This window comes from Mustela lutreola, chromosome 8 (assembly GCF_030435805.1).
Source record: "Mustela lutreola isolate mMusLut2 chromosome 8, mMusLut2.pri, whole genome shotgun sequence".
In the NCBI taxonomy this organism is placed as follows: Eukaryota; Metazoa; Chordata; class Mammalia; order Carnivora; family Mustelidae; genus Mustela; species Mustela lutreola.
Genome location: NC_081297.1, coordinates 146,339,406 through 146,366,355, shown reverse-complemented (window position 1 = coordinate 146,366,355; position 26,950 = coordinate 146,339,406). Strand labels below are relative to the sequence as shown.

General features: G+C 57.1%; 2 protein-coding genes across 7 annotated transcripts in view; both read left to right on the top strand.

Moving 5' to 3' along the window:
* Positions 1 to 15,156, top strand: part of SULT4A1 (sulfotransferase family 4A member 1) — a 31,635-nt gene extending 16,479 nt beyond the window's left edge. The window contains exons 3-7 of the mRNA XM_059187209.1: positions 621 to 701; positions 1,210 to 1,336; positions 5,533 to 5,627; positions 10,795 to 10,933; positions 13,571 to 15,156. Of these exons, the coding sequence (XP_059043192.1) occupies positions 621 to 701; positions 1,210 to 1,336; positions 5,533 to 5,627; positions 10,795 to 10,933; positions 13,571 to 13,683 (555 nt within the window). The 3' untranslated portion in view covers positions 13,684 to 15,156. The remainder of the gene's footprint in view (positions 1 to 620; positions 702 to 1,209; positions 1,337 to 5,532; positions 5,628 to 10,794; positions 10,934 to 13,570) is intronic.
* Positions 15,157 to 25,720: 10,564 nt separating this feature from the next.
* The window catches only part of EFCAB6 (EF-hand calcium binding domain 6), a 219,775-nt gene continuing 218,545 nt past the window's right edge, over positions 25,721 to 26,950 (top strand). For all 6 annotated transcript variants that reach the window (XM_059187204.1, XM_059187201.1, XM_059187202.1 and 3 more), the window contains exon 1: positions 25,721 to 25,819. The gene's annotated coding sequence lies outside the window, so the exon portion shown is untranslated. The remainder of the gene's footprint in view (positions 25,820 to 26,950) is intronic.

The window sequence follows — 26,950 nt, the reverse complement described above, 5'->3', positions numbered from 1 at the left end:
TGGTGTGGAGCCGCGTGGGTCCAGCCCTTGCCAACTCAGTCATGGAGCCCATTGGGAGAGCTGTGCTGGGCGCCCACCACGGGGCACTGCTCTTGGCCCTGGGGTGTAGCCGAGGACAAAACCGACAACACTGCATTCCAGGGAGGGAGACTGGCAGGGGAGGAGCAAGGAGCCGTGGTTAAATGGTGATCAGCACTGTGTGGGGACAGCACCCAGGGCGGCTGTCCTCTCTGGGGACCCGCTGAGTAAGGTTGTGAAACAGGAGCCACGCGGGCGAGCTGGGACATGGACAGTGTGGACCTGCACGTTCCAGGAGCAGCAGGAAGGCCTGAGGCCAGTGGGACTGAGTCAGCAGGTGCCCCCACGTGCCTCGGCCTCCCATCTACTCGGCTGCCCTTCACGGCCTGGGCAGACCCTCAGTTGGAGCAGACCCCCGGGACCGTGATCGGTCGGCTCACGCTGTGGGTGCCCAAAGACAGGGATACGTCCTGTCCAGTCTGGAGGGTGGCCAGATCTCGGGTGAGAAATTTCCCGGTGGAGTGCAGGTCCTGACCGTTAGAAAGGCCGGTGAATGAGCGGCTGTGTGTCGTCTGAACGCCTCTCCCTCTGACCATCCGCAGGAGCTGACGTCTCCCCGTCTCATCAAAAGCCACCTCCCCTACCGCTTCCTGCCCTCCGATCTCCACAACGGCGAGTCCAAGGTAACCTGCGCCCCCATCCGGGCAGAGCTCCCAGCAGGCAGAGCTGGTCCGCTGCACTCGGGGCTGCCGCCAGGGTTGGTTCCTAGAGGCCCGCCGTGCCGAGCACCGCAGAGGCCATCTTGAGCTTGTACCTCCAGCCTTTTGTCCGTGTTTCTGATAAGGGTTTTTCCTTACAGTCGAACTTGGGCTTGACCAGCCCGGGTCCAGCCTCTGCTCCTGCGTCGGGCCCAGGACCTGCTGCTGCTCACCGTCTCTGATCTTTCTTGTTTGCTCAGCGTGTTCTGTTGATGAGGCCTCGATTCTCATCACCAGGGTCCGGCCCGTCGTGTAATCAGATGCTTGGGCATCATCCCACCCGATGCGGTTAGCCGGAGGAGAACGCGCCTCTGGCGTGGAGGCCGCGCACACCTGGGGCCAGCCTTGGGGCCAACCTTGGGGCTGGACTGGGCTGTCGGTTTACAGGGGGTCAGAGGAGCAGCGACTGAGCTGCCCGTCCCTCCCACTACAGGTCATATACATGGCGCGGAACCCCAAGGACTTGGTGGTGTCCTATTACCAGTTCCACCGCTCCCTGCGGACCATGAGCTACCGGGGCACTTTCCAGGAGTTCTGCCGGAGATTCATGAACGACAAGTGTAAGTGTCTCAGCCTGCGCGGTGGTGGGCGGGGCCGGCTCGCTCCCTGTGCGTGTGCTCACGCTTTGCCCACGTCGCCCCCAGTTTCCCCCAGGTCTCCCCAGGTCCCCCAGTAAACACGCGGCTGGGGCCCGCTGTCCCACTGACAGGTGGAGAAGCGGGGCTCAGGGGTGCCTGGAAGCTCGGCAGGGGTCGTAGCGGGGGTGGGGGGACGCAGAGCCGGCGTCCAGCTCAGGAGCCCTTTGCTCGCACCGCATCGCTGGGCTTCTGAGAAGGTCCCTGGTTGAAGCATTCCTCTTCCCACCTGGATTCTGAGCAGTAGAAAGGGAGGCGGGGAGAGTTCTCCCGTTGGTGACAGAGACCTGAGTGGGGGCTGTGGCCTCGTGGGAGAGCCCCGGGGGCCCTGAGCTGTGCTCGAGGGTTGGCCCGAGACTTGGCCCCCAGCCCCGGGCTGTGTGATGGGCAGGGGTGCTCTGCCGGAGCTCATTCCCAGGAGAGAAGGCGGGGGGGGGGGGGGGCTGGCTTGCTGGGGACCCCCCCCCGATCTCCCCTCTCCGGGACAGGAGCAGATTGGATCAGGGACCTGCCGAGGTGGCTCCCTTATTGCCATCCGTGGCTTCTCTGGCACCTTCTGGGACCCCCAGCGGCAGTTGGGTGAGGGATCACTTGCAGGGCTGGATGTGGGCTGAGTCCGTGCGGGGAGCGACTTCTGGCCCAGATGGTTTATGTCCCAACTCAAGTCTTAGCGCTCAGCCCTGCCGTCCACTTGTGTGACCCAGTCCGAGGCTCTGCAGCGAGCCTGTGTGGCAGGAGTGGGGTGAGGTGCTTGGAGCGAGCCGGGAACGCCCTGCCCTGGATGAGCGCCCGGCAGCCGGACCTGAGCTGCCTCCCACACCGCACGGAAGGTGCCACACTCCCAGGGTCCTCCGTGCCCGAGCCCCTCGGGATCTGCTTCAGCGGCACCAGAGGGAGCGTCCAGGGGTGGAGTCTGCCCTGGAGCCTGCAGAAGACCCTCTGCCCAGCCTCCCTGTTCCCCAGCCTCCCTGCCACCTGGCTCAGGCCCTTTCTGGTCTGCTGGGTGTTCGGAGTCAGCCACTGATGTGGTTTTCAAAACCACGTTCTTAAGTCCCAGCGTGTTCTGCCTCTGGAGAAGAGCGACCAGCTCGGGGTCTGCGCCCCATTAAGGAGTTAGCGTCCATCCAGTCAAACTGCCACCTGGCGTTGGTCTTACGTGAGTCTCCTGCTCGGGCCGGGGGATGTCAGAGTTATCCTAATACAGGTCTCTTCCTGTTTTGAAGGTCACAGCCCACTTCTTGAAGGTCAAGGCCACAGGCACTTGCTGTGATCCCGCCCAAGCCTCGGGACACGTGTACTTAGCCCCCACGTTCTCTCCTCCCGGCGCTCGCAGCCGGTGCACCGTGGCTCGGGCCCTTGGAGGCTCGCATTCTCTCCTCCATCTGAGCATGGAAGGGGCAGTGGCTGGCCCTGTTTACTGACAGAGCGAGCGTGGAGGAGCCGCTGACGCAGGCCTGCCCGTGGGTGTTGTGACCCGTGCACTTGGGGCAGGCGTGCCTGGGGCTTCACATCCCAGTGACAGGAGTGTGGGAGACTTGCTGTGTAGACAGGGTCGCTCCTGGAGAGGGGGCTGAGTGAGCTGCTCTTGTCCCGGATAATCTGTTTGGATAAGCACACTGACCTCCCACAGCAGAGGGACCCTGGTGGCCGGAGGGTAGGGGTGCCCTGGTGGGGTTCCTTCCCAGGGTGACACATCCTGAGTGGGAAGAGCAGTGTCTCCACTAGCAAGGTCTGTGGCCCTCTCTCTGCTGGCTGGTCAGGGCTCAGAGACACAGGCCATTGCTGTCCTTGTGATCATTGACCCCACGGGAGTGACCACTGTCCCCATACCTCCCTGGGCCCCCCACCTGTGTTGTCGTGTGTAGTGACCACTCTCCTCCACCCTCACTGTCCCCACGTCACCCCTCCTGCTCAGCCCCCAAGTCCTCCCGTGGGGCATTGCTTGCCTGTTGTGCAAGTTTGCTCGCGCAGCCCCTTGGAACAACAGGGATTTTCTTAGCTTCTGTGTTCATGGCTGTTGGACTCTGTCTCAGGGCTCAGGTCACCTAGACTGCGTGCCATCCTGGGCACTGACGCGGGAGGCAGGTTCTCCTCTTGGGGCCTCCGTGATTATGAGCCTGTTGGTGAGTCGGACCTCATTCCTTCTCCGGACTCTGCCTGTCTTCTCTCCAGTGGGAAGCCCGGCCTGGCTGTTTCAAGGCCCGCCTAGGGTGTATGGAGTGTGAGGTGCTGGGCTAGCCGAGGAAGGGGTGCCAGAGGGACCCCAGCCACTAGACCTCTACAGTGAGGGGACCGAGGCCCCTGCCGGCCAGGATTTACCCCGCAAATCCCCAAACTAGGCCTCTTGGCTGAACCTGTGTTCTTTTTGTTCTGTCATCTCTGCCTTTCCCCCCACCCTGCCAGAGCCCCTGTTTCGTTCCTCATAAAATGTGGGTTGGGGTCTGGTTGGCCTGAAAGGGGCCTTTCTGTTGTGATCGGGTCCTTAAGGCCAGCCATTAGCGACCCCTGGCCCACTCCCCATCCCTCAGAAACCCTTTGGGCCATGGGCCAGGCGGCTGCTGTGCTGCCACCTGCTGGCGAGATGGCAGACTGCAGGGGCTGGCCTTGCTGGAACTGGGTCTCAGGTTTTCCCCACCTCTGTTGGCCTGTAAGTCTGTCTGCAAGGTTCTCAGCAGCTTGGGGGCCGAGGCTACGTTCTCTCCTTGAGGTGTGGCTCTGGCAGCGGTGGTAACCGTCCCCTGCCACTCCTCGGCCTCCGTGCCCCTCAGCAGTGAGCAGGACCCAGCGTGGGAATGGAGAGGGAGAGGAACGGAGACTCACTTCCCTCTGCAGGCTGCACTCGCGCTGTCCCTGCCCCCGGCCGTGCCGGGAGGCACAGGTTCTGTTGTCCAGAAGGATGTTCCAGGAGGATGAAGCCCCAGAAGGGGAAGCAGCCTGCCCGGGTTCCGTAGCTGGGGCAGTCCTGGAGAGGCTGCGTCACCCAGAGGCTTTGTCCTCTGCCATTCTGCTGTGCTCCCTCCTTCCCCTCTGACCTAGTCGCTGTGCCCCGAGCCACCCTGATGGCCTCGTGTCCCTTACCCTTCTGAGTCCATTTGCAACCATTGTGCACCCTTCAGGGTTTGTGCCCACATGGGACAGGGCTCCCCTCTGTCCGCGGTGCCTCCCTACCAGCGCTGATCAGTCCATAGCCTCGCTCGCTGCCCGTCTCCCAGGAGCTCTTTGAGCCCCAGGCCACGAAGTGGGATCCACGGTCCCAGGTTTGTGAGACGGGTGGGAGCCCCGGTGAGCGAGGCTGCAGGCAGTGCGGCCACCACTCCAGGCTGGCACCCAGTACCCAGCGGCTGCTTGCTGGTGCTGGGTGGGACAGGCACCGCGGGGCTGAGGCCTTCCTGTGTCTAGTGCGGAAGCTCCCTCGGGAGACTTAGCCTGAGAAGGGGGATGAGAACCCGTAGTCTCGATAAAGAACGTCTTGAAGCAGTCTGGCTACACTGCGTGCCGCGTCCCCCACCCGCCCACGTGACCCTTACCCAACCAAAGCCCCGAGGAGTGTGGGAGGTGCAGGGGTGTGGTGTGGGACGCGAGGCTCGTGCGTCAGGATGGAGCTCGCTGCTTCTCTCCACCTCTGCTCTGTCTTGCTTCCACCAGGCCCTGCTTCTTCCTGTGGGCCTCCTGCCTGGCAGGGCTTTGTGCTCGGGACTTAGCGGCTCCCGCACGTCATCCCCCCTGCTAGCAGGCACCCCCATCTCTGTTCCCCCCGGGCTCACGCTCTTCCCGGCGACCGTGTGTCAGACAGGAACTCATGGGAGCCAAGCAGCTTCCGTCCCCCGGATGAGCAGAGGCCTTTGCCCAATGGTCGGGGCTTCAGGGTGTGCAGGAGGTGCGTAGGGAAGGGGGCTGCGAGCTGTTGGCAGGAGAGACTTGCACGTGGCCAGGGGACGTGGGACTTCAGGGGGGCTCATCTGTGAGACCACCCCCGGGCTGAGAGCTTGCTCCTCCCTTCCCGAGCCACAGCTCCTGGGCAGTGAGAGGGGAACCTTCCGGAAGGCAGGGAGCCAGGCCACCCTATTTGTGCACACCTGCTCCCCCAAGGCCATGACTCACCTGTTCCCTTGCCTCTACAGTAGGCTACGGCTCCTGGTTCGAGCACGTGCAGGAGTTCTGGGAGCACCGCATGGACTCGAATGTGCTTTTCCTCAAGTACGAAGACATGCACCGGGTGAGTGCGGCAGGCGGCCCGCTGTGCAGGTCGGCGCCCCCCAGCCCCGCGGCTCCTAGTGCAGGAGCCCTCCCGCCCCTCAGACGCCACGGTGGGCGTGACTGGAGTGCGCAGCTGGACTCTCCGAGACCCCCGGCTTCTGGGCAGGAGGACTCGGACGTTCCCGGGGTGCACAGAGTCCTCCCGGCCAGGGCCCTGCCCCCAGTACCAGGCCCCAGCCCTGGCCCCAGGGGTGGTCTCTGGGTTGGGCTCACTTAATTCTAGAAGGCTTTTCCCCTCTCTGCTATGTCATCTCTGGAGGGACATTCTGATGTTTCCCTTTTCTTACAGCAGACGAGAGGCGAGCTTTTCCCAAGTCCCTGCCTTCTCTCACTTCTTGGCCGCACGTGGCTGCGGGTCCCCTCAGAGTTGTCCCCACTCCTGAGCCTGCTCTGGCCGGGCTCGCCCCTGCACCCCAGTGCTCTGTCAGGGCTGTCCATGGCCTCCCGTTGCTCAGTGGGTGGTCGGTGTTCCCGCCCTCCCTCCTGGCCTGGCAGCAGGCGACTGGAGACTGCTGCCGCCTCCGCCCGGCCCTCGGTGGCCGGCTGGTCCCGCGTCCCTGGCCGTTCTCTCGCGGCCCAGCCTGCCGCGGCTCTCCTCCCGTCCTAGCCTTGCTCCCTTTCCCGGTGACCCCAGGCCAGTCTCGTGGACCTTCCCCGGACTCGCTCTCCACTGACCGCCGCCTGCACCTTGCTCCCAGAGCACGTCTGAACCAAACTAGAGGTTTTCCTTCAGATCCTCTGCAGTTCCTCTGTGTGAGGTGGTGGCAGCCAGCTCTGTCTGGGTCACTTGGGTGAAAGTCGTGAATCCTCCTCGACTTCTGACTTTCTCTCGCACCCTGTGTCCATCTTCCCTGTCCTGTGGCCTCTGTTCAGGATATGCCCCTTATCTGACCACCTGTCCCCCATCTTTGGGGTCCAGGTCACCCTCACTTCCGGCCTGGATCCTCGCTGGTGTGGACTCATGGGTGGCCCCCCTGTGTCCCCTCAGGCCTGTGTGCCGTGCAGTGTCTGCTCCAATGGTACCCGCGCCAGTCAGACTGTGCCCAGTGGCCACACGTTGTCCTGGGTGTAGCTCGGAGCACACATGGCGGCCTGGTGCCCGGGCACCTAGCTCCGCGCCGGCCTGCTTGCTGTTCCTTCAGCCTGGTGGGCAGGCTTCTGTTTGCCGTGACCCCGCCTGGAATGTTCTTCCCCTCCCGTGTCCACGTGGGTCACTCCCTCACTTTCTCCTGGTCTTGGTTTCCGTCAGTGACACTTCCCCGGGTCCCCACTTGAAGTCGACCCCTCCCACCCCAGCACGCGTCTCTTCCCCACGGCGTTTTCCATCCCACCGCATAGCGGCCCGTTCGTGTCTGTGTTTCGCTCGCTGTCTTCCCTGGCAGAACAAGGTCCCCTGGGGCGGGGAGTTTTGGTGCTGGTTTATGCTTTTAAGGCAGGGCCTCACGGGTAGCAGGTTCTCTGGAAACATCTGTGGGTCGGACGGCCAGCCTTCAAGGTGGAAGCCCTTCCTTGTTAAGCAGCCAGAGGCCTGTGGAGGGAGGGGCTTGTCTGGGCTGGGCTGTCCCAGCTCCTGTGCGCACTGGGGCCCAGCCACTCCCTACAGCGTGGTGGCCGCGGGAGGGCGGACCAGGCGGACCAGCCTGGGACCCTGACCGAGGCTGTGGCCCAGGCCTGGCTCTCTCCTTGTGCAGGAGAGTCCACATGGTCCAGGTGGTGCAGGTGGCAACAGGGATTGGGAGGGCACTTGGTGACACTGGGCAAGCTGGGCAGGGCGTGGCGTGGAATTTGGTCTGGGTCACACAGAGACCCGCTGGGAAACGGAAGGAAGCGCGGGCTCTGCAGGGAGACGGAGAGCTCGCTTTTGGCCTCATGGAGTTTGAGGAGGACTGTAGGGTAGCCAGCAAGGATGCCAGGAGCAGGGGCCACAGGACAAGCTCAACAAGGGGCACAAGTGGTTTGCCCCCCCCGCCCCGCCACCCTGTGAGTCCCACCTCCCACGCTGACCCAGGGTAGGCCACGTGACTTTGGAGACCTGGACAGGTACGCTGTAAGCAGTAGCCTGGGGAGGGCTCAGGGGCCAGGGCTTGCCCTTGCACAACGCATGTGGGATGCCCACGTGTCCCATGGAGGTTGCCATGGGAAGACTGGGCCTGCCACCAGCCCTGCCTGCCTGCGGGACGTGGGGGCGATATTGTCCCGAGGCTCCCGGGCCCCGGCGACCTTCAGATGGCTGCAGAGGGGTGCCTCTGGGGAACCAGCGCCCTGCTCTCTGTGGGGCTGAGCTGGGTGTTGGGGGTGGACCGCTCACACTGGGACCTGTCTGGGCCTGAGAGCTGGGAGGCAAGATCGTGCCTTCATCACAGAGGACCGGGAGGCCTCATCCTCAAGCAGGGCCAGGCGTGGGCAGGCCAGGCTGTTCGCGGGCACTCAGCAGGTGTCTGTCATTGTAGCACATGCTGAGGTCAAGTGTGCAGATCACCAGTCCACACCTCAATAGACTTTTTACAGGTACGCGTCTGTGTGATTGTCCAGATTGAGATCGAGAACATTGTTTTTTCTCTGGTGGATGCCTCCGCTTCCCCGTGGCAGCCCCTCCTCTGACTTCTGTTGGTTTCGATTAGCTTGGCTCGTTTTGGAACCTCCCAGGAGCGGATGCTGGGGCGTGTGTGCGGGCGTCAGGCGGCTTGTGCTCTGTGTGGTGTCGTGGTTCCTCTGGGCCTCGTGTGGCGGCTGGTTCTCACGTCCATAGGAAATTTCGCTGCAGCAGGAACATGGTGCCATGTGTCTGTTCGGTGTCACTGGCCCTTCCAGGGCTTTCTGTTCGGGGCAGTTGGAGATAAAGTGCTGTGAACGTTCCTGTGTCTTAGAGGACACGAGTTTTCTTTCCCCGGGCGCCTCCCTGGGGTGGGCGTCCTGGGACACTGATGGTCTGATGGTCACTCAGAGCACGCTGGTTCCCGCCTGTGCCACAGGCCTGGTGTCTGACCAGTGCGTGCACACCTGTAGGGGCCGGGAGCCGCAGGAGACTCAGCAACGAGCAACTGAAACCGTTTTTAGTCACTAAACCGAGTGGGCCGCCCCCTTTACATACAACTCGTGGCTAAAACACAGACGGACGCCTGGCCTCGCTGGGTTCGTTCTGGCTGCACTGGGTTCGTTCCTGGCCCTTCATGGTGAGTGTTTATTCTGTGCCTTACTGGGCCCCTTAGCGAAAAGTTCATAGACAGGCTGGTTTCCATCGCAGTCCAAACCACCAGCCCCGCCCGCGCCGGTCTCCGTCTGGACTCATGCTCCCAGTGCTGGACGGACCAAATGGCCTTTCTTGTGGTCAAGATCCTAATTCCTAACTGTTTATTCTTTTTTTGGAAACCTCAGTAAGGGTCTGGACACCTTTGGTAGAGGTTGAGTGAGTAGACATCACATTTTTAGGAGTTCACCTTGTTTACACTTTACTTCAAAAAAACAGTCCCCAGTGAACGTCATCGGTCTGCGGGAGCGCAGCCAGGCCTGGCACGTTCTTATCTTGGGGTTGGAGGATAATACTTGGCACCTGCGCTCTTGCCGCCTCGTGCGTCCCCCCAGGGGTTCCCCCGTTCCCCATTTGCTGTGGGCTGTGCACGTGAGCAGGACACATCGAGGCTGCCCAGGTGTGTCCCCCCGGAGGTCCCGCAGTCACCTGTGAGGGGTGCTTGCCAGCCACAGGTGAGGAGTCTTGACTGTGCCCACTTGGCAGTGCTGGGGCTGGGCCAGGGATGCCGGGGAGGTCCCATCTGCTGTCCAGAGCCAGTCTGTGGCTGGGATGCCACCTGCCCGCGTGACTCCGTGTCATCACCGGGAAGCAGGCTGGTGGCAGGCAGCTGGGTGCGTGCTGGCGAGTATGCCCCCCTCCCCGGGCTGGAGGTGACACCAGTGGTGTGTGTCCCCGTGAGGGTTCTGTTGGCCGCTCTGGCAGTCTGGGTCCCTCCCCTGTGGTGTCGCCTCCAAGTGCCGCTGTCTTTAATTTCTGTTGCTGCTTTTTGCCTTTTAATTAGAAATACTGGGTGGCAAAGCAGGGAGAGGAGCTCTTCCTGTTCCTTTTTATTGTGACGTTTCTCGCGCTGCCGACCCCAGCCAAGCTCTGCGCACAGGCCCTGGAGCTGAGCACCTGTGCCGCTCTCCGGTGGGAGCCCCTGAGCGGGGGACAGCTGTGAAAGTGGGACGCGGTGCCCAGTGGTGATTACCATGGGAATCCAGAGAGGAGCTGACGTTCAATCCAGCTTTCCCAGAACCTTTTCTTATTTTAAGGTTTGCAGAACACCCGGTAAAGAAATTAAATAGACTTCTTTATCGTAGGACTTTTCAGAGGCTTTACTCTGTGAATTGCTTTATAAACCATCAAGGAGGCAGTGGCCGCCAGCGTCTTCCTGATGCAGGGCCTGGACATTGCCAGAGTTGGGAGACGGCCTGGTGACAGGTCAGGGTTCTGGGCACGACATTGGACAATGTACAGATGGAGAACATTAGGCGCCTTGGTATTTCCCAGGGAGAAGGGTGGTGGGGGCAGGGGCAGTGTGGTGAGCAAGTGTGTGCCCCTCCCTCGCTGATGCTCCCTCTATCCAGAAGGGGGGGGGGTGTCGGGGCCCAGAGATGGCTTTACGTCCCTCGAGTCAGCCGTCACTGAACCCTCACACCAAGCCAGCTCCTCCTGCCGGGTGGGGCGGGCCAGTCCTGGGGCCTCTCTGCGGTCCCCAGAAGTGTCCTTGTTCACCCAAGTGCCGGCTGGTTCCGGCTGACGGCATGGAAGAAAGGGGAAGGAGAGAGCCGCTGTGGCTCCTGGCACAGCTCTAAAGTGAGTTTTCCTGTCTTGCTGCTGTTTTGAAATGGCCACAGCGACGTGCAGAGCTCACGTCTGCTCCAGATCCCTCAGAGGACTGGGGTTTCAGTTCCAGCCCTGCCACTTGAGAACGGAGTGCCCCGGGCAGTTCCTTAACCTGCATTTCTTTCCAATCAAAGCCAGGATCAGGCTTGTCTCGAGGACCGAGTAAGAATGTGTGTGCAGAGCCCCTGGTGAGTGATCAGCCAAGAGCCTTGGGTCAGCAAAGGCACCGCCCCTGATGGGCTCCCTGCTTTCTGCTCTTGTGTTCCAGGACCTGGTGACGATGGTGGAGCAGCTGGCCAGATTCCTCGGGGTGTCCTGTGACAAGGCGCAGCTGGAAGCCCTGAGCGAGCACTGCCACCAGCTGGTGGACCAGTGCTGCAACGCCGAGGCCCTGCCCGTGGGCCGGGGTACGCGCCCTGCACCCCCCCAGCCCTCCCAGCCAGGGTCCGTGGTCCCCCCACGTCCCTGTTCCCTGCCCTGGGCCTCGTGTCTCTGGAGCTCTCGAGCAATGGGGGGCCCCTGCTGGCATGGCATTGCGACTGTGCGAGTGGCCTTGGAGATCTCGGGGTGACTGCGGGATGTGGGCTGTGTGTGCCAAACACTGCAAGCCGGTGCCTTTCCCGACGGCCCTGCAGAGCATATCCGGGGTGGGTTCGGGCTGTGAAATGTGGGAGCCCGAGGCTGGCAGCCTGCAGTTGGCTGCAAGAAGCTCCCCCGTGAGGAGCAGGGGCGTCTCCCCCTTTTGGGGCTCCATAGGCTCCTCTCCATCCGCACCGTGGGCCCCAGCACCATGTGGGGCACGGCCGGGAGACTGGCGCTTGCTTCTGGCGCCACAGTTGCCTCCTGGGCATGAAACAGGTGAGGCAGAGGACATGGTCCAGGCAGGAGCCCTCGGCACATTTGCCTGGGTTGCTCTCTGTCCTTCGAGGTTTGCGATGTTTGAAACTGCTTGCTGGTGGAGACCTCGGTGTTAGAGCGCCCTGACCCCTTGGTGGGGGCGGTGGCCCCAGGAGCCACCGTCCTGGCAAGTACGAATTGCCTGTGGCACTTGGTGTTATGCACCTGCCCTCGGTTCCCAGCTGAGCGAGCTGGTACCTTCCTCAGGTGACAAGGTCGGAGGTGCCGCCAGAGTCCGCAGCGCGTATCAGAGGCACGGCTCCATCCAGGCTGGTGCCGGCCCATGGCAGCGTCCTGGGGAGGGCCTCGGGGCGGGCCTTCGGGCTCCCCCGGCTCCCACTCTTCCTCTAGAAAGGGGCGGTGCTGAAGGTCAGGTGGAGGGCACCCTCCTGCAAAGGCAGAGCAGGCGGCTGGAACCACAGCACCCTGCAGATATTTCCTGGCTGCGTCTTCACAAATATTTATTATTTAAAATTTATTTGCTCTTTTTTCGTTTCCCTTTTGCTGTGTTTTGTTATCCTTGGATGTGACCTTCTCCAAAATATCCCTTTTGGTTCATTTGCGTGGTAAAGAAGTGTCGAGAACATACTGCGTGCCCATATGTTCCTTCTGATGTGTTTGCTTTATCATTGTTTACCTTGGTTTTGCTTTATTTCAGTTCTTTGATTTTGTTTTCTTTTAGCACATTGCCTCTTTGCTCAGAAGACCTCCTTGCGTTGGTGAGAACGCAGGGCTGTGTAGCCAGCCGCATTGCTTAACTTTGATTCATGTCACAGCATAAATTGCACTGTCTTGATTCCAAACCCTAAACCAGGTGGGTGACTCCTTTGATGAGCTCTCAGCTGCCTCGGCTGAGAAAAATAATCATGGAAAAATATATTTATAGTGTGGTTGGTCTAGAAGCTTCTAATTTTGTCCCTGAAATATCAGTAGAGGGTACCAGGAACACTTTCCCCCTGCCCCGGACATGGATGTATAATGTCTCATTACCGGAGAGAAAAATCCTGTCACGTCAGGTCTAGTAGCTCAGCATCTGTAGGGTTGCATTTTCTCCTTCCTGAAGTCCCGCCAGGACGAGGACTTCTGGTAATAGTGGAGCTAATGACGGATATTGGCTGGAGACAGTCGTAGCTCTGATCTCAGAGATGCTGATGCAGGAAGGTATTAAAAATGAGCGTTTCGGTCCCCCAAGGGTGTTCTTTAAAAGCCTGGGGACAGTGCTCCGGCAACAGTCCTCATGGCACCTGGAGCTGGGGATTCGGAACCCCCACGCCTGCCATCTTCCTGGGCGCTGCTCTTGTCTGAGCAGACCATCCCAAGGTTCTGTAGTTACTGAGCAAAGTGGGTTTGGTGGCCTTGGGCATTTTGAGCTCTCTCTTTCTCCCCTAAGTGTTCATAAACGAGCAGCTAGCCTGTGCCTGCTTGATAGTCCACAGGGTCCGTGCTCCTGCACATCTGCCCAGAAAAGGTCTCTGTTTTGACCGAGCCTCCCTGAGCTGGAGCGGCACAGAGCGGCTGGGCATCGCCCCCAACTTACTTCCATGGGGCTCGAGTCCACCAGCTACACGTCTGGCATCTAGTTGCAAAAGCTCGTTTACACTGTGCCTCTTCTGTTCCCTTTAAATTCCTCCCCAAGGTTGTTTCTCGAAATCTTTACTCTTGACTCTGTCAGGAGGCTTCCTACTCATCCTAAAAGGTTCTGCCTTTTTGGATGGTTTTTTTCCTCTTTGCAAATTCTCCAGAAGCAGATGCCACCTTGGTGGAGCTGTTGAGTCGTGAGTGAGTAGTGATACCCTGGAGATGCCAAATGCACATGGTGCCCCGAGTGGTAGAGCCGTTGCACAGACACCATCCGTCCCCCGGGCCGTGTGCCCAGCTGCTGGGGATGCGCCAGTGGCTAGGGGCCAAGGCCCTGCTCTCGAGCCTCAGCAGGGGAGGGACACCCAAACGGCCAGACTCAGGGAGACGGGAAGTTCAGGTGGTTCGTCTGTAGTTCAGGTGGCCTGTCCTACCCTTGTAGGCCAAGTTCAGAGGGGTCCAGGAATAGATCTGGAACCTTCCAGAACCTTTTCCAAGGCTCCCTTTGGTTCGGGATCTGGCCTGACAGCAAGTGAGTTCAGCACGTTCTACTCTCGTTTGTGTTTCAGGAAGAGTCGGGCTCTGGAAGGACATCTTCACCGTCTCTATGAACGAGAAGTTTGACTTGGTGTATAAACAGAAGATGGGGAAGTGCGGCCTCGCGTTTGACTTCTATTTGTAATAACAGCGACAGCAGACTTGCATGCCCACAGTACCCAGACCCTCCACTAGCTAAAAGTCCCGTACGCACTCATTTGTTCCTTGCTGGACGAACTCCGGGAGCGGTGTGAGGCCCGGGGGAGGGAGGGAAGCAGCGGAGACGCTGGAGGAAGAGGGGGCCTTGCTTCTGACCCAGAGCAGCTGTCTCGCCTTGGGCATGTGAAGGCTCTACCTGTCTGATTACACACGTTATAAAGATTGCAGTCTCGGTGGCCTGTATCATAAGTATAAAGTCTGTAACATATGCAGCTAGAATGTCTACCTTTTACAACCCCACATTATTTATTGTATTTTATAGAGCTTTTCACTGGAAATTTAAATAAATGTCAGTAAACCAAATACAAGTTCATTTCCAAGGGGACTCAGGAGCGAGCCACACCCGGATGGTAGAAAGATCTCAGGGCTGACTCTTTATTTTTGTAGTTTTGTTCTGTAAGGCACAGATGTTCTGTTCTCACCTGGCTCGGGAGGAAGGTGAAGACACAGGATGAGTTGGGTGTGGGGGTGTGGGGGGACTTGATCCGTTTTGATGAGTTCAGTTCTTTGTAACCTTCCTAAACAAAGCAGAGACTACCCGGTAGGCACTTGCAGAAAGGTTGTCCCTTTCTGCTGGAGACTCCCAGTGGGTGGCCTCAGAGGCCCAATCCACGGAAACCATTGGAACATTCCTTGAGGGAACCTGCCCAGGGAGGCTGGCAGATGGGGTCTAACACATGACTTGAGAACCTGCCCCAGAGCCTGAGTGTGGGCAGAGCCCGAGTTCCTGTCCCACTAACTCCTGTTCCCTGTGCCGGGGGCCTGTTTACGCGGGTGAGCAGGTGCTTGACAGCCAACCTCCCCAACTTTTATCATTCGGTTCGTTCCGTCTGTACCTGAGGCTCTCAGCCACGGGAGAACCACTTTGCAGGTTTAACGCCCTCTTTCACTCAGACTGGTTGGCCATCTCGCCTTTGTACCTCAGTTTACCCGTGGGAGCGGAGGTGGTGTCTTCACCGCCCACCCCTCACTTCCCCGTCTGACCCACATTTGGCGGGAGAAGCATCGAGACTCAGCCAGGTAGCAGCAGGGCCGGCAGCCAGGCTGTGTGTCGCTCCTGCGGTAGGACTGGGGTCGGCTGGATACACACGTGGCCGGGAAGTGCCCAAGGCGGGGGCTGCTGCTGGGTGAGGGTCTCTGGGCCGTGTCGCTGTCTCGGAAACAGAGCAGACACGTGCCGGTGTCTTGTTTGTGAAGGAGCAGCTTGAACAGGGCAGGTGGTACGCGGCAGAGTGTGTGGTGGGCTTGGAGGCACCTTTTCTGTGTATCTGTGAGGGAGGCTGCTTTCTGTGAAATTTCTTTTCTATTTTTCTATTTTCAGTACTGTATGGATATCGCTGAGCACCACACATGGTCACGTCTGTGCTTGCCTGCATCTTTAATAAAGACACGACCCATGCCTTGTGTTGCGCGTGTGCTGATGGGTGGAGAGGGGCAGCGTTTTGGGGCAGCGCGACTGGGGGCCCCGTTGACGCCAGGTCCTTGGGGCGGACCCTGGGGGGCCCGGGGGCACAGACCCACGTTGGTCTGGCTGTTTCACCCCGATCTGAACAGTCCGAGCGGTGACTCCCCTCTTTATTTGTCCATTCACCGTTGCTGCTGTTGCTTAGAAGCTGAAGGGAGGGTTGGGGAATAAGGAGAACGGGGTGGAGGGGGTCCCCCCGAGAGGCTCCCATGTTTAATGCAGCTCACGGCTGCATATGTGGGGACCCGCCCGGCTGATCGCACTTGGCCACTTTGAACTCCAGAGCTTGCTTTCCCGATTCCTAGCGGCAGGGAAATCCAGGACTTCATGTTACCTGACAAAGCTCGGGCTTTCTGGAAAGCACGTTTATTTTCAAATGGGCCAGTTCCTTCAGGTCTCGGGTGGAACCCCAGAACTACTGTTGGTCTCCACAATTACCCTAGACCCCAAGTTAGTGCATGGAGGGTCCGGTCTGCTGCCTCAGAGGGGCTGCTCCCAGGCCACTTAAAAACCACCTGAAATCAAACAGGAACTGAGGGGGGCATCTGGGTGGCTCAGTGGGTTTAAGCCTCTGCCTTCGGCTCAGGTCAAGATTCCAGGGTCCTGGGATCGAGCCCCGCATCGGGCTTTCTGCTCAGTGGGGAGCCTGCTTCCCCCTCTTGGCCTGCCTCTCTGCCTGCTTGTGATCTCTCTGTCAAATAAATAAGATCTTAAAAAAAAAAAAAAGAAAAACCAAGCAGGAAATTGAGGGCCAAGTCCGTGAACCCAGAGGCAGGTGGAGCCATGGGTCTCGCACTCACTCCGCTAGTGTCCCCAGCCCTGTGCCCTTACTGTGTCACTTCCTTTACTGGACTCATTTTATTCAGGAAACACTTGAGCGCCCATGAGGCCCTGAAGCCACTGGGGGCTCTGGGGTCCTGCAGGGAGCACAGAAGGGCCCGACCCCCAGGGAGACCAAGTCCGAGGGAGGCTGGCCCCGCTCTGGCTTGGAGCCCTGGGGAGGGGGGCTGGCAGGAGTGGGCGGGGAGGGCAGGGACTGCTGGACACTGAGCCGCAGGAGGAGCTGGTGTGGCAGGAGCCCCATTTTGGAGGGGTAACCAGGTGCCGGCCCCCCGAGAGCCTTATAGGGCCTGGGAGTTTGGATTTGAAGCAAGAGCTAGGAAGCCACAGAAGGGTTTGCTCAAAGGAACGCTGCCCAGTTTGCATTTTTGCAAGCACCCCGACTGAATGGGTAGCAGGGCCTTTATCCTGGCTCTGTGACTTGGTCCCCAAAATGAAGGGGGGTGGGGGCTGGGGCTGTATTAGATCAGCTCCAGGGATCCCTCTGACCCGATGGTTCTCAGCGTTTGTGGGCGGTGTGTGCCAGACCCTGAGCATTACCTAACGTTCCTGCTCACCTGGAGTCAGACAAGGGGGAGGTAATTGGGGGCGCAGGTGCCGTGAAGCTCGCCCGCAGAGCCGGTTTGGAGGACGGGGCGATGGGATGGATAGTTGTGTGCAGGTGCAGGTGCAGGTAGGTTCTGAGCTGAGCTACGAGGGGGAGGCGGCTCTGGTCAGATGGAGGCGGCGGGACGGCCAGTTGAACAGAACGACGACCATGCGAGTCCCCAGTGGCAGGGTCCTGAGCGACTTGCTGGGCATCTGGCCTTTTGACTTCACAGACCGGCAAGATTGCAGGAAGCGGTGTCATAATTTTCCCAGTGGGGACCGTCTCCGTCCACACCCCCTTCGCAGGAAGATCTTCGCAACAAGAGTGAGGGGTCTTCGGAAGCAGAAATCCAGTTCACACATTGGAGTGTCCGTGGCCGGCTCCACTGGGCAAACACCGCCCCCCGCCCCACTGCCCCAGTGGGGCCAAGACCCTCTGCCTGCTGACCTCCAGCCTCTGGCAGTCACAGCTAGGAGCGGGGAGCGCCCTCCCTCCGTGTGGCCTCCGCACTGCAGAGACAGGCCAGATGTGTGGTCCCTGTCCCAGGGGCAAGGGCCAGTGTCCCCAAGTAGGGGACAGTGTTCCCACCTTTCGGAGCTGGTGGCTGCAGTTTGAAATGGGTGGAGGGAGTTCTCGGGTCCTCGGGTGCGGACGGCGGGTCTCGTGCTCCTGTAGAGTTTGTCCCCCCCAACCCCTGCGACATCATTGCCCTCTCTTGGTTGTAGAATGAGCATTTTCAGATGGGGGGGGGCATGTTGGTCCGATTTTCCAGCCTCAGCCACCGAGGACTGTCCTCTGACGTCCCTGACAAGCTCACCGCCTCTCGGGACAGCCATTCTGTTGCTGGTGGTGCTCTCCAGCCGTGTCCTCTGGCCCCTGCCCCAGCCTGGGACCACCCTCAGCCCTGGCCTCCTTCTCTGGGACACCCAGCCCTGCCTTGGCCTGGTGAACATCGCCTCTGCTCCGCTGGTGCCCCCCGCTCCCTCTCTCACCCCACCCACCTCCCAGCGCGGCAGCTGTCTCCCCCCATGGACAGTGACACCCCAAAAGCAGGGCCATGCTGTGTCTTCCCTCAGCTGGAGTTTGGCAAATAATCAGCCATTGATAATTGCTAAGGGAGTGTCATCTTTCATTGTTAGAGTGGATTTTGCTTTTTTTCTGAAAACTGTCCTGTCCCTTCTGTGCACGGCTCCTGGGTCTACCCTTGGAGGCTGTGTCTTCCCAAACAAGAACCAGGCTCCCCTCCTGTCTCCTCATCCCAACCCACCACTCTGGGCCTCTGCCCCTGCAACTACACGCTTCTTCCTTTAGAGCCAATGGTCTGTGTTCCGATCATGTGTTTCCCTCCCTGGTGCACCTTCCTGACAAGTCACTTGTAGACTTGTAGGCTTCCCAAATGTAGAAGTAACTACGGGAGGAGCAGTTTCTGGTGCCCATCCTTCCTTCTCCCTCTGTCTCAAAGCCCAGAAGCACACGACCCATGAGAACAGCCTACACCCGTCGCTGGGCACGCCTCCCCCTCTTCCTTCATCTCCTTCCTTGGTGTTAGTGAGCATCTGCTCTGTAATGTACCCGTATGGTCCTGGAGACAAAGACGATCACAGTGACTCTCCCCTTCAAACTGAATACCCTACTGCTCTGTTCCCTGGGGACTCTGCTCTCATTTAGTACCCAAATACCTACAGAAAGAGCCCAGACTGGGGACTGGAGGACCTCGGCCCTAGAGTCCTGGTTTCATCTTGGTCGGCCGTGTGACCCGGGCAAGCCAGCTGCCTTCTCTTAGCCTGAGTCGCCATCCCTCCCAAATGGATGTTTTGTGGTAAGCCGTCTCGAAGGTCTCTTCTGCTTATTCAAGTCTCCAGTTCGTGGCTCCAGGAGCTTTCCTGCAACCCGCCACCGAGCACCGCCCGGCTGATGCGAGCATTTCCTCTGCAAGTGAGAAACAAGGAGTGATGCGGAGGGCTGGCACCAGAGAGACCCAAAACAAGGAGAGCGAGGAGACTGCGTAATGTAAGCAGCAGACCCTGGGTTGGGTCTGGAAACAGGTGGGAGTGGGCAGGGGCCCGAGGGAGGCACGCTAGTGGGCAGAAATAAGAAGCACCAAAACGAGTCGGGCACGGGGTCGGATTCTGGCTCTGCCAGTATCAGTGGGACCATGAGGGAAGCCCTTGTCTCATAATGGGGAGGTCTCAGCCCAGGGGTCTTGACCTCCCACCCAGCACGAACATTCTGTGACTCTTAAGTGGTCCCACTGCCTGTTGACTCCACCCACGAGGAGCCGATGGATGGGGGAGACCATGAACTTGCAGGCGGTGATGGAGACTACCAGCGAGGGCAAAGAGATTCGGTCTCAGATGCACCTGCCACACAGCTTGGGCCTGCAACCGCCATCTCCGAGGCGTGCTGAGCCCTTGCCAGATCTACACATCAGATGACAACTTGATTCTCACACTTGGATCCCTGTGAGCTAGTTGGCACCGGATGTCTAAGCCACAGTCCCTAAATCTGTCCCTCACCATTGACGGAAGGAATCTGTGCTCTATTAAAAGCATTCTTCAAACACCAGAGAATGCTAAATGTGTTTGAAATAAAAAAATCAACCAGAAAATGCATTTTATTCTCCTTAAAGTTGTAATCTTTGCATATCTCCATGGTTTTGAGCGCCAGCTGGGAACAGAAGTCCTAAAATACCCGAGCAAGGCCATCCCTGCAGAAGGAAGGACTCTCAACAGAGCCAACTAGACTCTGTTCTCTGATTTATGCATCCCCACAAAACTTCTAAGTGGATTGGTTAAAATCTCGCTTTCCTGATAGTGCTCCTGTCTCTCAGTTCTCCTCTTTATACTCCGTGGTACACGTGATTTTCAGAAAAAAATCTCGAATACAGTCGGTAGGTAGGAACTCCTCTCCCTCCACTCAAGGACCATTGGCCACGATGACCTCTGTGTCCGCTTAGGCTGTTCGCTCTCCCTGGATTGCCGTTCCTCAACGTGGATGATGCCCTCTGAGGCTCTGAGGCCAGTATGGGCAGGGCTGTAATTCAAGAACCCGACGGCCCCCTCCCACTCCCCACACTGCGGAAGGGTTGGAGCTGCCACGGTGCTGCGCATAACATACCCCAGACCCAGTGAATGACTCCCCTTGAGGTGAGGCCGTGGCCCTTCCTTGGCATGAAGGAGTCAGCTCCTGAGAGGTGGTGAAGTCAGCGGTGGCCGGTGTGAGGCCTTGATGGCCGGGCTGTGCCCACTGTCTGCCGAATTCAGAAGCACCCGGTCGCATCTGCACTCACATTGTGTGTTACTTGCCCCACGGGCCCTCTCTGGCGGGGCCGTGCTGCTCCTTGCTTGGAAGCCCTGACCTGCACTCCTAATGCGCTTTTCCCAGCCCCTGATGGACCATTTGGGCCTGTTGGAAAGCCTTCCCTGCTATTTCTAACTGCTGCCAATTGAGGTCCACCGCCTGCCCCAAGTGCCCCTACATTTCAACCTGTAGGAGGCCTATGTGAGTCCATCTTTGCTCAGTGACGCTGCCGTCCTGTGGAAGTTGGGGCTTCCCTGTCTAGCAGAGGCAGAAGGAGGGCTGCTGGTTAGAGCAGCCAACTGGCTTTCGGTGGCCGGTGGCCGGGGGAGGGGAGTACGGGGGGCGTGTCTCTGCCACACCTGCCTCCCCCCACCGCCCCCCCCCCCCCAAGGCCAGAAGCATCTTCAGCCTGGAGAATGGCGGATAGCTGGGTCCCACTCCATGAGACAAGATGTGGCCCCCAGCACCTCCCTCCTCAGAATGGAATGTGCCAGGCATTTGAACCTTCAACTCTGAAGTAGCAGTAATCCCCTGGAATGGTAGATCGGCTTATGCTTGTGAAGAAAACATTTTGTCACTTTTCAAGTTTCCTTTCCAAGGTCTTTGCTCTCAGCCCCAAGAAGATGTAAGACATGTGCTCATTTGTCACTTTGTCACCACACAGTGCTTAGCCCAGTGCTCCCTTCCTCTTGGGTAATCAATAAACGCTTGTTACCTAACTAAAGGCAAATTAAATGCTAACTAGGACTAATTACAAGCTGTTGCAAGTTCCCGGCTCTTAGCGAAGAGAATTGCTTGTGATTGTCGGGGGTTTGCCCAGGTGCATGGAACAAGAAATTTTTAACTGCTGCTTTATTCTGGAGGGTGGGCCATTCTTTTAAGACTGTTGTCCTCTCCTGTTCAAAGGGCAGGATTTCCTTAAGATTCGGAATGTCGGTCTTCCACACTGTGGAATCCCTTTCAGGAGGTAGCTAAGTGGATTTGGATTCCTGGTTCCATGAGAGGAGACGACCAGCCACCATTGCAGGGAACAAAGAGCTCAGGGAACATTAACACACCAGAGGGGAGTGAAAACACGCAGAGGTGCCCATGGTCCCTGTCCACATGCCACCCTCAGAGAGCTGCAGAAATGACCCCGTTTGCAAATAATAATCAATGATTTGTAGTGATGGTATTTAAAATGTGCAATTTAGCTTCTGGCTGATTGTACTAAAATGAGCAGCTGCGTCAGCTGTCAAGGTAAAATATCAGAGAGAAAGCATCTATTTTAGTAAAGAACAAAATAATCACAGTTGCTTTTCCAGAGGAGTTGCTTATACCTCATTTGTTTTTACTTAATTTTTTTTTTCCTTCAAAGAACAGCTCAGCAGACTCCGGTCTTCATTTTGTGAGGCCATCAAAAGGACAGCGGTCAGAGCAATCTTTTGTAGCAGCTTTCCCAGGGACACTCTCCACTCTCATTTAGACGAATCATGTATCTATTGTCACGTGTCTGCTCTTTCTTCCTTTATTAATAGACGAGGTGGAAAACAGTACTTAACTTCTTAGGGGTTAATCAGTTCCTGCTGTGTATCTCTCCCCATGAAGGCACAACTGCCGTTTATAACATCATTATTGATCACTGTGAAATAATTTCAGGCTTGATCTTAGTGCCCAGTCCCCTAGGTATCCATAATTGCAGTGAGTACTCAGAACCTGGAGGGAGGGACCGAGGATTATTGCCGCACAGCTCTCCACAATCCCGAGTTTCCTCTTGATTGCTGGGGGGATGAGCTCTTTGCTGGCTGTCGTTGAGTGTGGAAATATTTTGTCCAACTTCCCATGGCTTGCTTCTCTAGATTATCATGAAAGGTTTTGAGCAACAGATTCTTGCATGGGAGTAAGTAGTGGAGACTGTAGCACTTCCTTGGGCAGGGAGTGTGAGAGATTTAAAGGACGCTGAATGGTATTTTGGACAAGGTAATGGGTTCAGTCTTGTTGGAAGTAGATCTGCTATAGGAATCTAAGGGAGCCGTCAGTGTTCTTTGGAAGGTATGATCAAGGAAGACAGCAGTCTCCTCCTACAAACTTGTTGAGGCCACTGTTACATTGCAGAGCTCTGGTCTATGTGAACCAAGATCAAACTGAATCTAACGGACTTTATGGGCTTATCAGGACAATCAACAAGTGAGATGAATCGAAATTTTGTTAAAAAAAAAAACAAAAACAAAAACACCCAAGTTAACTCTTTACATGGAATGGAAAATTCCCAGAAGCAGGGAAAACACTTTCAAGTGAAGATACTCTTAAGAAAAAAAGAGCAAGAAAAGAGAATTACCTGACAAAACCTCATGTCAGATTGATCTAATCAGTCACTTAAATACATGAAAAAAAAAACCCCATCCTTGTGTTCAAGGAGATAAACAAGGATTTTGAGTTTCCCAATTGTTGGCGACGATGCCCTAATTGTATGCTTCATCTACTGAGTTCAGAACAGTTTGAAGACATTTATTAAGTCCCTACTAAATGCTGTGTTTGCTCACACAGCAACTATCAGGATTTTTCACCTATAATTTTCCTTCAGAAAAGAGTTACCAAAAACTAGAAGCCTTACAAAGGCTCTCATGTAGCAGCTTATGTCATTTGCTTGATTTTGAACAATGCATTGCCTGCACTATGCTGGTTTTGGACAAGCAGACACCTGATGGAACTGGAGAGAGAGAGAGAGAGAGAAAAAAAAAAAAAAGGAAATTTAACACAGGTTTAGTAAATTCCTAGGCTATATCATTGCATTTTTTGGTGTTGGGTGCATTTGATGTTATTTTAAATAGGCCTTCTAAAGTGTACTTTAAAAAAACAAGAGCGAGGTAATCCTGGAGATTACAGAGTCCCAGAATATATTTTTAAAAATAATCATCCTCCTGCTATGTGGATAGGTACTTGCGGCTCACAGTTACAGAAGGAGATGAAAAAATGGGGCAGAGCAGTATCTGAAGAGATACTGAGGACTTTCCAAACCCAGTGAAAGACACTAAGATACACATTCTAGATTTGCCACAAAACTCAAGTAATACAAAGACAAAGACAAATACACCTAGGTATATCTTGACTTCTGTAGAAAAGCAAGATGCACGACTTTCCAAAGAGTAACAATGACACAGACAGAAGACTTTGCGGCAGAAATGATGGAAACTAGAACATAACCAAATGGTGTCTTTAAGACATTGAACAAAAATAGTTGCAAACCTAGAGATCTATTCTCAAGAAAATGATCCTTCGAAAGTGAAGGTGAATAAACACATATTTCAGATAAAAAACCTGAATTAATTCATTGCCAGCAGAGCCCCACTAAATGGGATTTTTCACGTCATTTCTGTTGGAAACTGAAAGCACAAATAGCAACAACACAAAAATCAGTGGAAAAATGGAAAACCTCAGTACAGTTAATGGACTCGTCCACGTTTTCTCCTCAGAAGGCAGGGTAGAGTGGTGGAGGCTGGAGAGAGTGAATGAATGAGATCACGGTGTTCATATTCTGGTACTGGAATCAAGAGAACTTGCTGAGAGACTAGATGTGGGGGATGACGCGATGATCATAATCACTAACAAGGTTTCCCGGTTTGAGTGGTGCCGTTTATTGACAGAGTGGCTGAGGTTGGAAGGTCAAGGGCTGTGCGGGTGGCTGACACCTGAAGAAGCTCTCATACACACCATGGAGAGGGGTCAAGGCTGTAATAAGTGTAAGAGTGCGACCTCCTTCAGAACCAGAGGCACCCTGAGGTCTGAAGGCCACACGGAGGGGGCGATCAGCAGTGCGGCCTAACAACGGAGTAGCAGGTGATTCAGGGTGAAACCTAGGGTTGCATGGCTTCAGAGGAGCGATGAGAGTGTGTTTCAGGTGGAAGGGTGGGCTGAATGCTACTGAGAGGCCAAGTGAGGCAAAGTCAGGTACAGATGACATATTCATGAAAACTGACCAGGCACCAGGGGGTAATGGACTCTGCCTCTGGTAAGACCAATCCAGAGTGAATGGTAACCAAGACAGCAAGTAGACCTCTCTAGAGAAGTAGGGTAAAGGGGAGCCAAGAAATGGGGTGGAAACTAGATGAGAATCGTTTTTTTCTTTTCTTTTCTTTTTAAGTAGGTAGGCTACTGAGATCAAGAATTGGACGTGTAAGCAACTGAGCCACCCAGGTGACTACCCCCACTCTTTTTTAAAGATGTGAGATACCAGAGCATATTTTCTGAGGGAAAGAGGTCAGGGGAGAGAGAAAGGGAGAAACAGAATGAGACTGTTGGCCCTAATGGGAAAGAGCCAATGACCTAAGCCCTTTTGATCTCAGGACCAAACTTTTTGGCCTTAGGACCTATCTGCACGCTTGAAAAATCCAGAGGATCCCAAGAGCTTTGGTTTTTGTGAGTTCTATCAATATTTACCACATCAGAAAGCAAAACAGATAAAATTTTTAAGTATTTGTTTATTAATTCATTAACATTAACATTTTTATGAAAAATTATAGCTTTCCAAAACAAAACATTTCATGAAAAGAGAGGCAGTTTTATACTTTTGGGAATCTCTTTACAACGTCCGCTGTTTTAGAAGACAGCAGGATTCTTCTATCTTCCTTTGCATTCGATCTGTTGCAATGACACACATAATGTAGTTTCTGGAAAACCCCATTGCACACACATGAGAAAATCAGAGTGAAAAGGCAAGTCACATATCCCTCTATGAACATGGTTTTGACAATTATGGACCCTCCGAAAGGGTCTCAGGATTCCCGGGGGGTTCCCAGGACACACTTTGAGCATTGACTGCCCTAGGCAATTAAGTCCCAGAGAAGGCCAATGTGGGGTGGGATTTAGGACACGAGTGGGTGGGCCGGCGTCCTTGTGAACAGAAGCAGAAGAAGAGACACTCCTACAGCTTGAGGCGAGGCTGGGCGCCCAGGGTGCAGGTCAAGCAGTGCGAAGGCGCTCCGTACCCGTCGCTGAGGCAAGGCCAGTTTCCCACGGCCGCGCACTCAGGTGGCCGAGCGGGACCGCAGATCATCCGCTTCTCTGCTGTCCGAGACGTGCAGAGGGTTCCTCAGGAAGGGGGGCCGCCACTAGCTTGCCTGGGTGCCAACTCCGGTTCCGCCATGGGGTAGCTGCGTGTCCTGGGACAGAAGACCCTCTCTGGGCCTTGGCTTCCCGTCTGTAAAATGGGAATGTCCAGGGAGCGCGGTTAACTGGAGGCGGAGGGTGCAGCGACGCGGGAGGCGGGGGTGGGGGGGTGAGGGGACAGGCCGGCCCCGCCTCCCGGCGGCTCTCGGCCTCTCGGGGGCCGGCAGGGCACAGCCAGGCACACGCAGTGCCGCAAGGGCCACCGGCGCGGCGAGCGCTCCCCTTAAGAAGGGCGCAGCACGCACTCCGCGCTGCACCCGCATTCTGCCCTTCATCCGGACCCAGGCCCCGCTCTCCTATGCTCGGCTTTTACAGGCCAGGCGGTCGGCTTCTCACACCCACGCGCTTCGATGCGGTTCCAAGGGACCAATCCGACCGCCCCCTAGCTCGAAGGCCACGTCACAGAAACCCACTATCATGACGCCCTCGCCAGGGTACTCCGCCGGTTCCCGCGCCCTGGGCGCAGGCTTCCGGCGGAAGTTCCTCCCGCGGGGGCGGAGCACCGGTCTAACCTGGTCACGCCTCTCACTTACCGATTTAGCCAATAGGGGCCTCGCTTCTTGCCGGGTGCGCAGACCCCTCCTCCAGTCAGCGCGTGTCATCGTTGCTCGGGCAACAGCGTCCTAGAGGCGGCGAGTGGGCTGGGCTTCTGTGGACGCGCGGCCTCGGGTCCGCGCGCTCTGCGGTGGCTCCCCGAGGTGGAGAAGCGACAAGGGGGCTCGGGTAAGGCGGTGCGGCCTCGGAGTCCCGACCCGCGCGCTAACCGAGGGCAAGAGGAGGGTCGGGGCGGGCGGCTCTGAGGGTCCCACAGCCCGGGCGGAGAAGGCTGCGGCTCACCGCTCACCCGGGCACGCGGAGCCTCCTGCCCTCAAACGTGCCAGTGGGCTGGTGAGTCGCTCACCGGGGCCGCACGTGTGTCAGCCGGCGTCGCAGGCTCCGGCGCTACTGCGGTCCGGGGTGCGGTCCCCGTGCCGTGGGCTGACGTCATATTTGGGGAAGGCCGACCACGACGTGGGAGGTGGCGACCTCTTCCTCCCCGCCTCTGTGGAGGTCGCACGGGAAATCTGTGGCAATGCCTTCGCTCACTCCAGTTTCCAGACTGTTCCGTGCCCCTCGTTTCACGGGTCCCCACAGCCACCTCGGGGACCATTGCCTCCCGCTTGTAGACGCGGAGCTGAAGCCTGCGGCGTGAAGGGGGTTGTGCACACTCACCCAGCCAGGGAGCCGCAGAACCGGAGTTCAAGCCCGGCGTTTGTGTCCCCTGCCAAGAATCTCTGGCCTTTCTAGAACATTCTTTGTCCTCAGACCACACCCAGTTATCCTTGCCTCCCTCAGAAATTTTGTCTGGAAAGCGCTTTGTGAAACGCCCTGTTGCCCAGAGCATCCTTACCGTCGCGGGCCGAGGCCCCCCTGGCCTCCCCTCGACCTTCTGTCCTTTCCTCCGCTCCTAAAAGTCGCTGCCCCTCAGACCACCTTGTCCCTGTGAAAAGGACTCTTACTCGAAAAGAGCGGTTTAATAACGCTTCTTGAGTCCTGTGTGCCCCTAAATGGGTGGACTCTCAGAAATGCTGTGAATGAACTTGACTCACACACCGTGGTCCCTCCAACTCTGTCCTTTATCCATTGCCTTCCATTCCATAAAGATTGACTGGCTGGGGGGGGGGGGTCATTCAGAAGCGGAACAGGCTTGGCCCCTTGGATTATCTGGGAGCATTTCCTTCCCACTCCACCCTGCTGCAAGCTTCCTGAGGGCACGTGGGCTATTTTGGTGACGTGTGCTCTCCCTTTCCCTCCACCTTCCGTGGGCTGCTTGGCTCAAGGGAGGCGCTTACTTGAGACTTCCAGTTTGCTCTC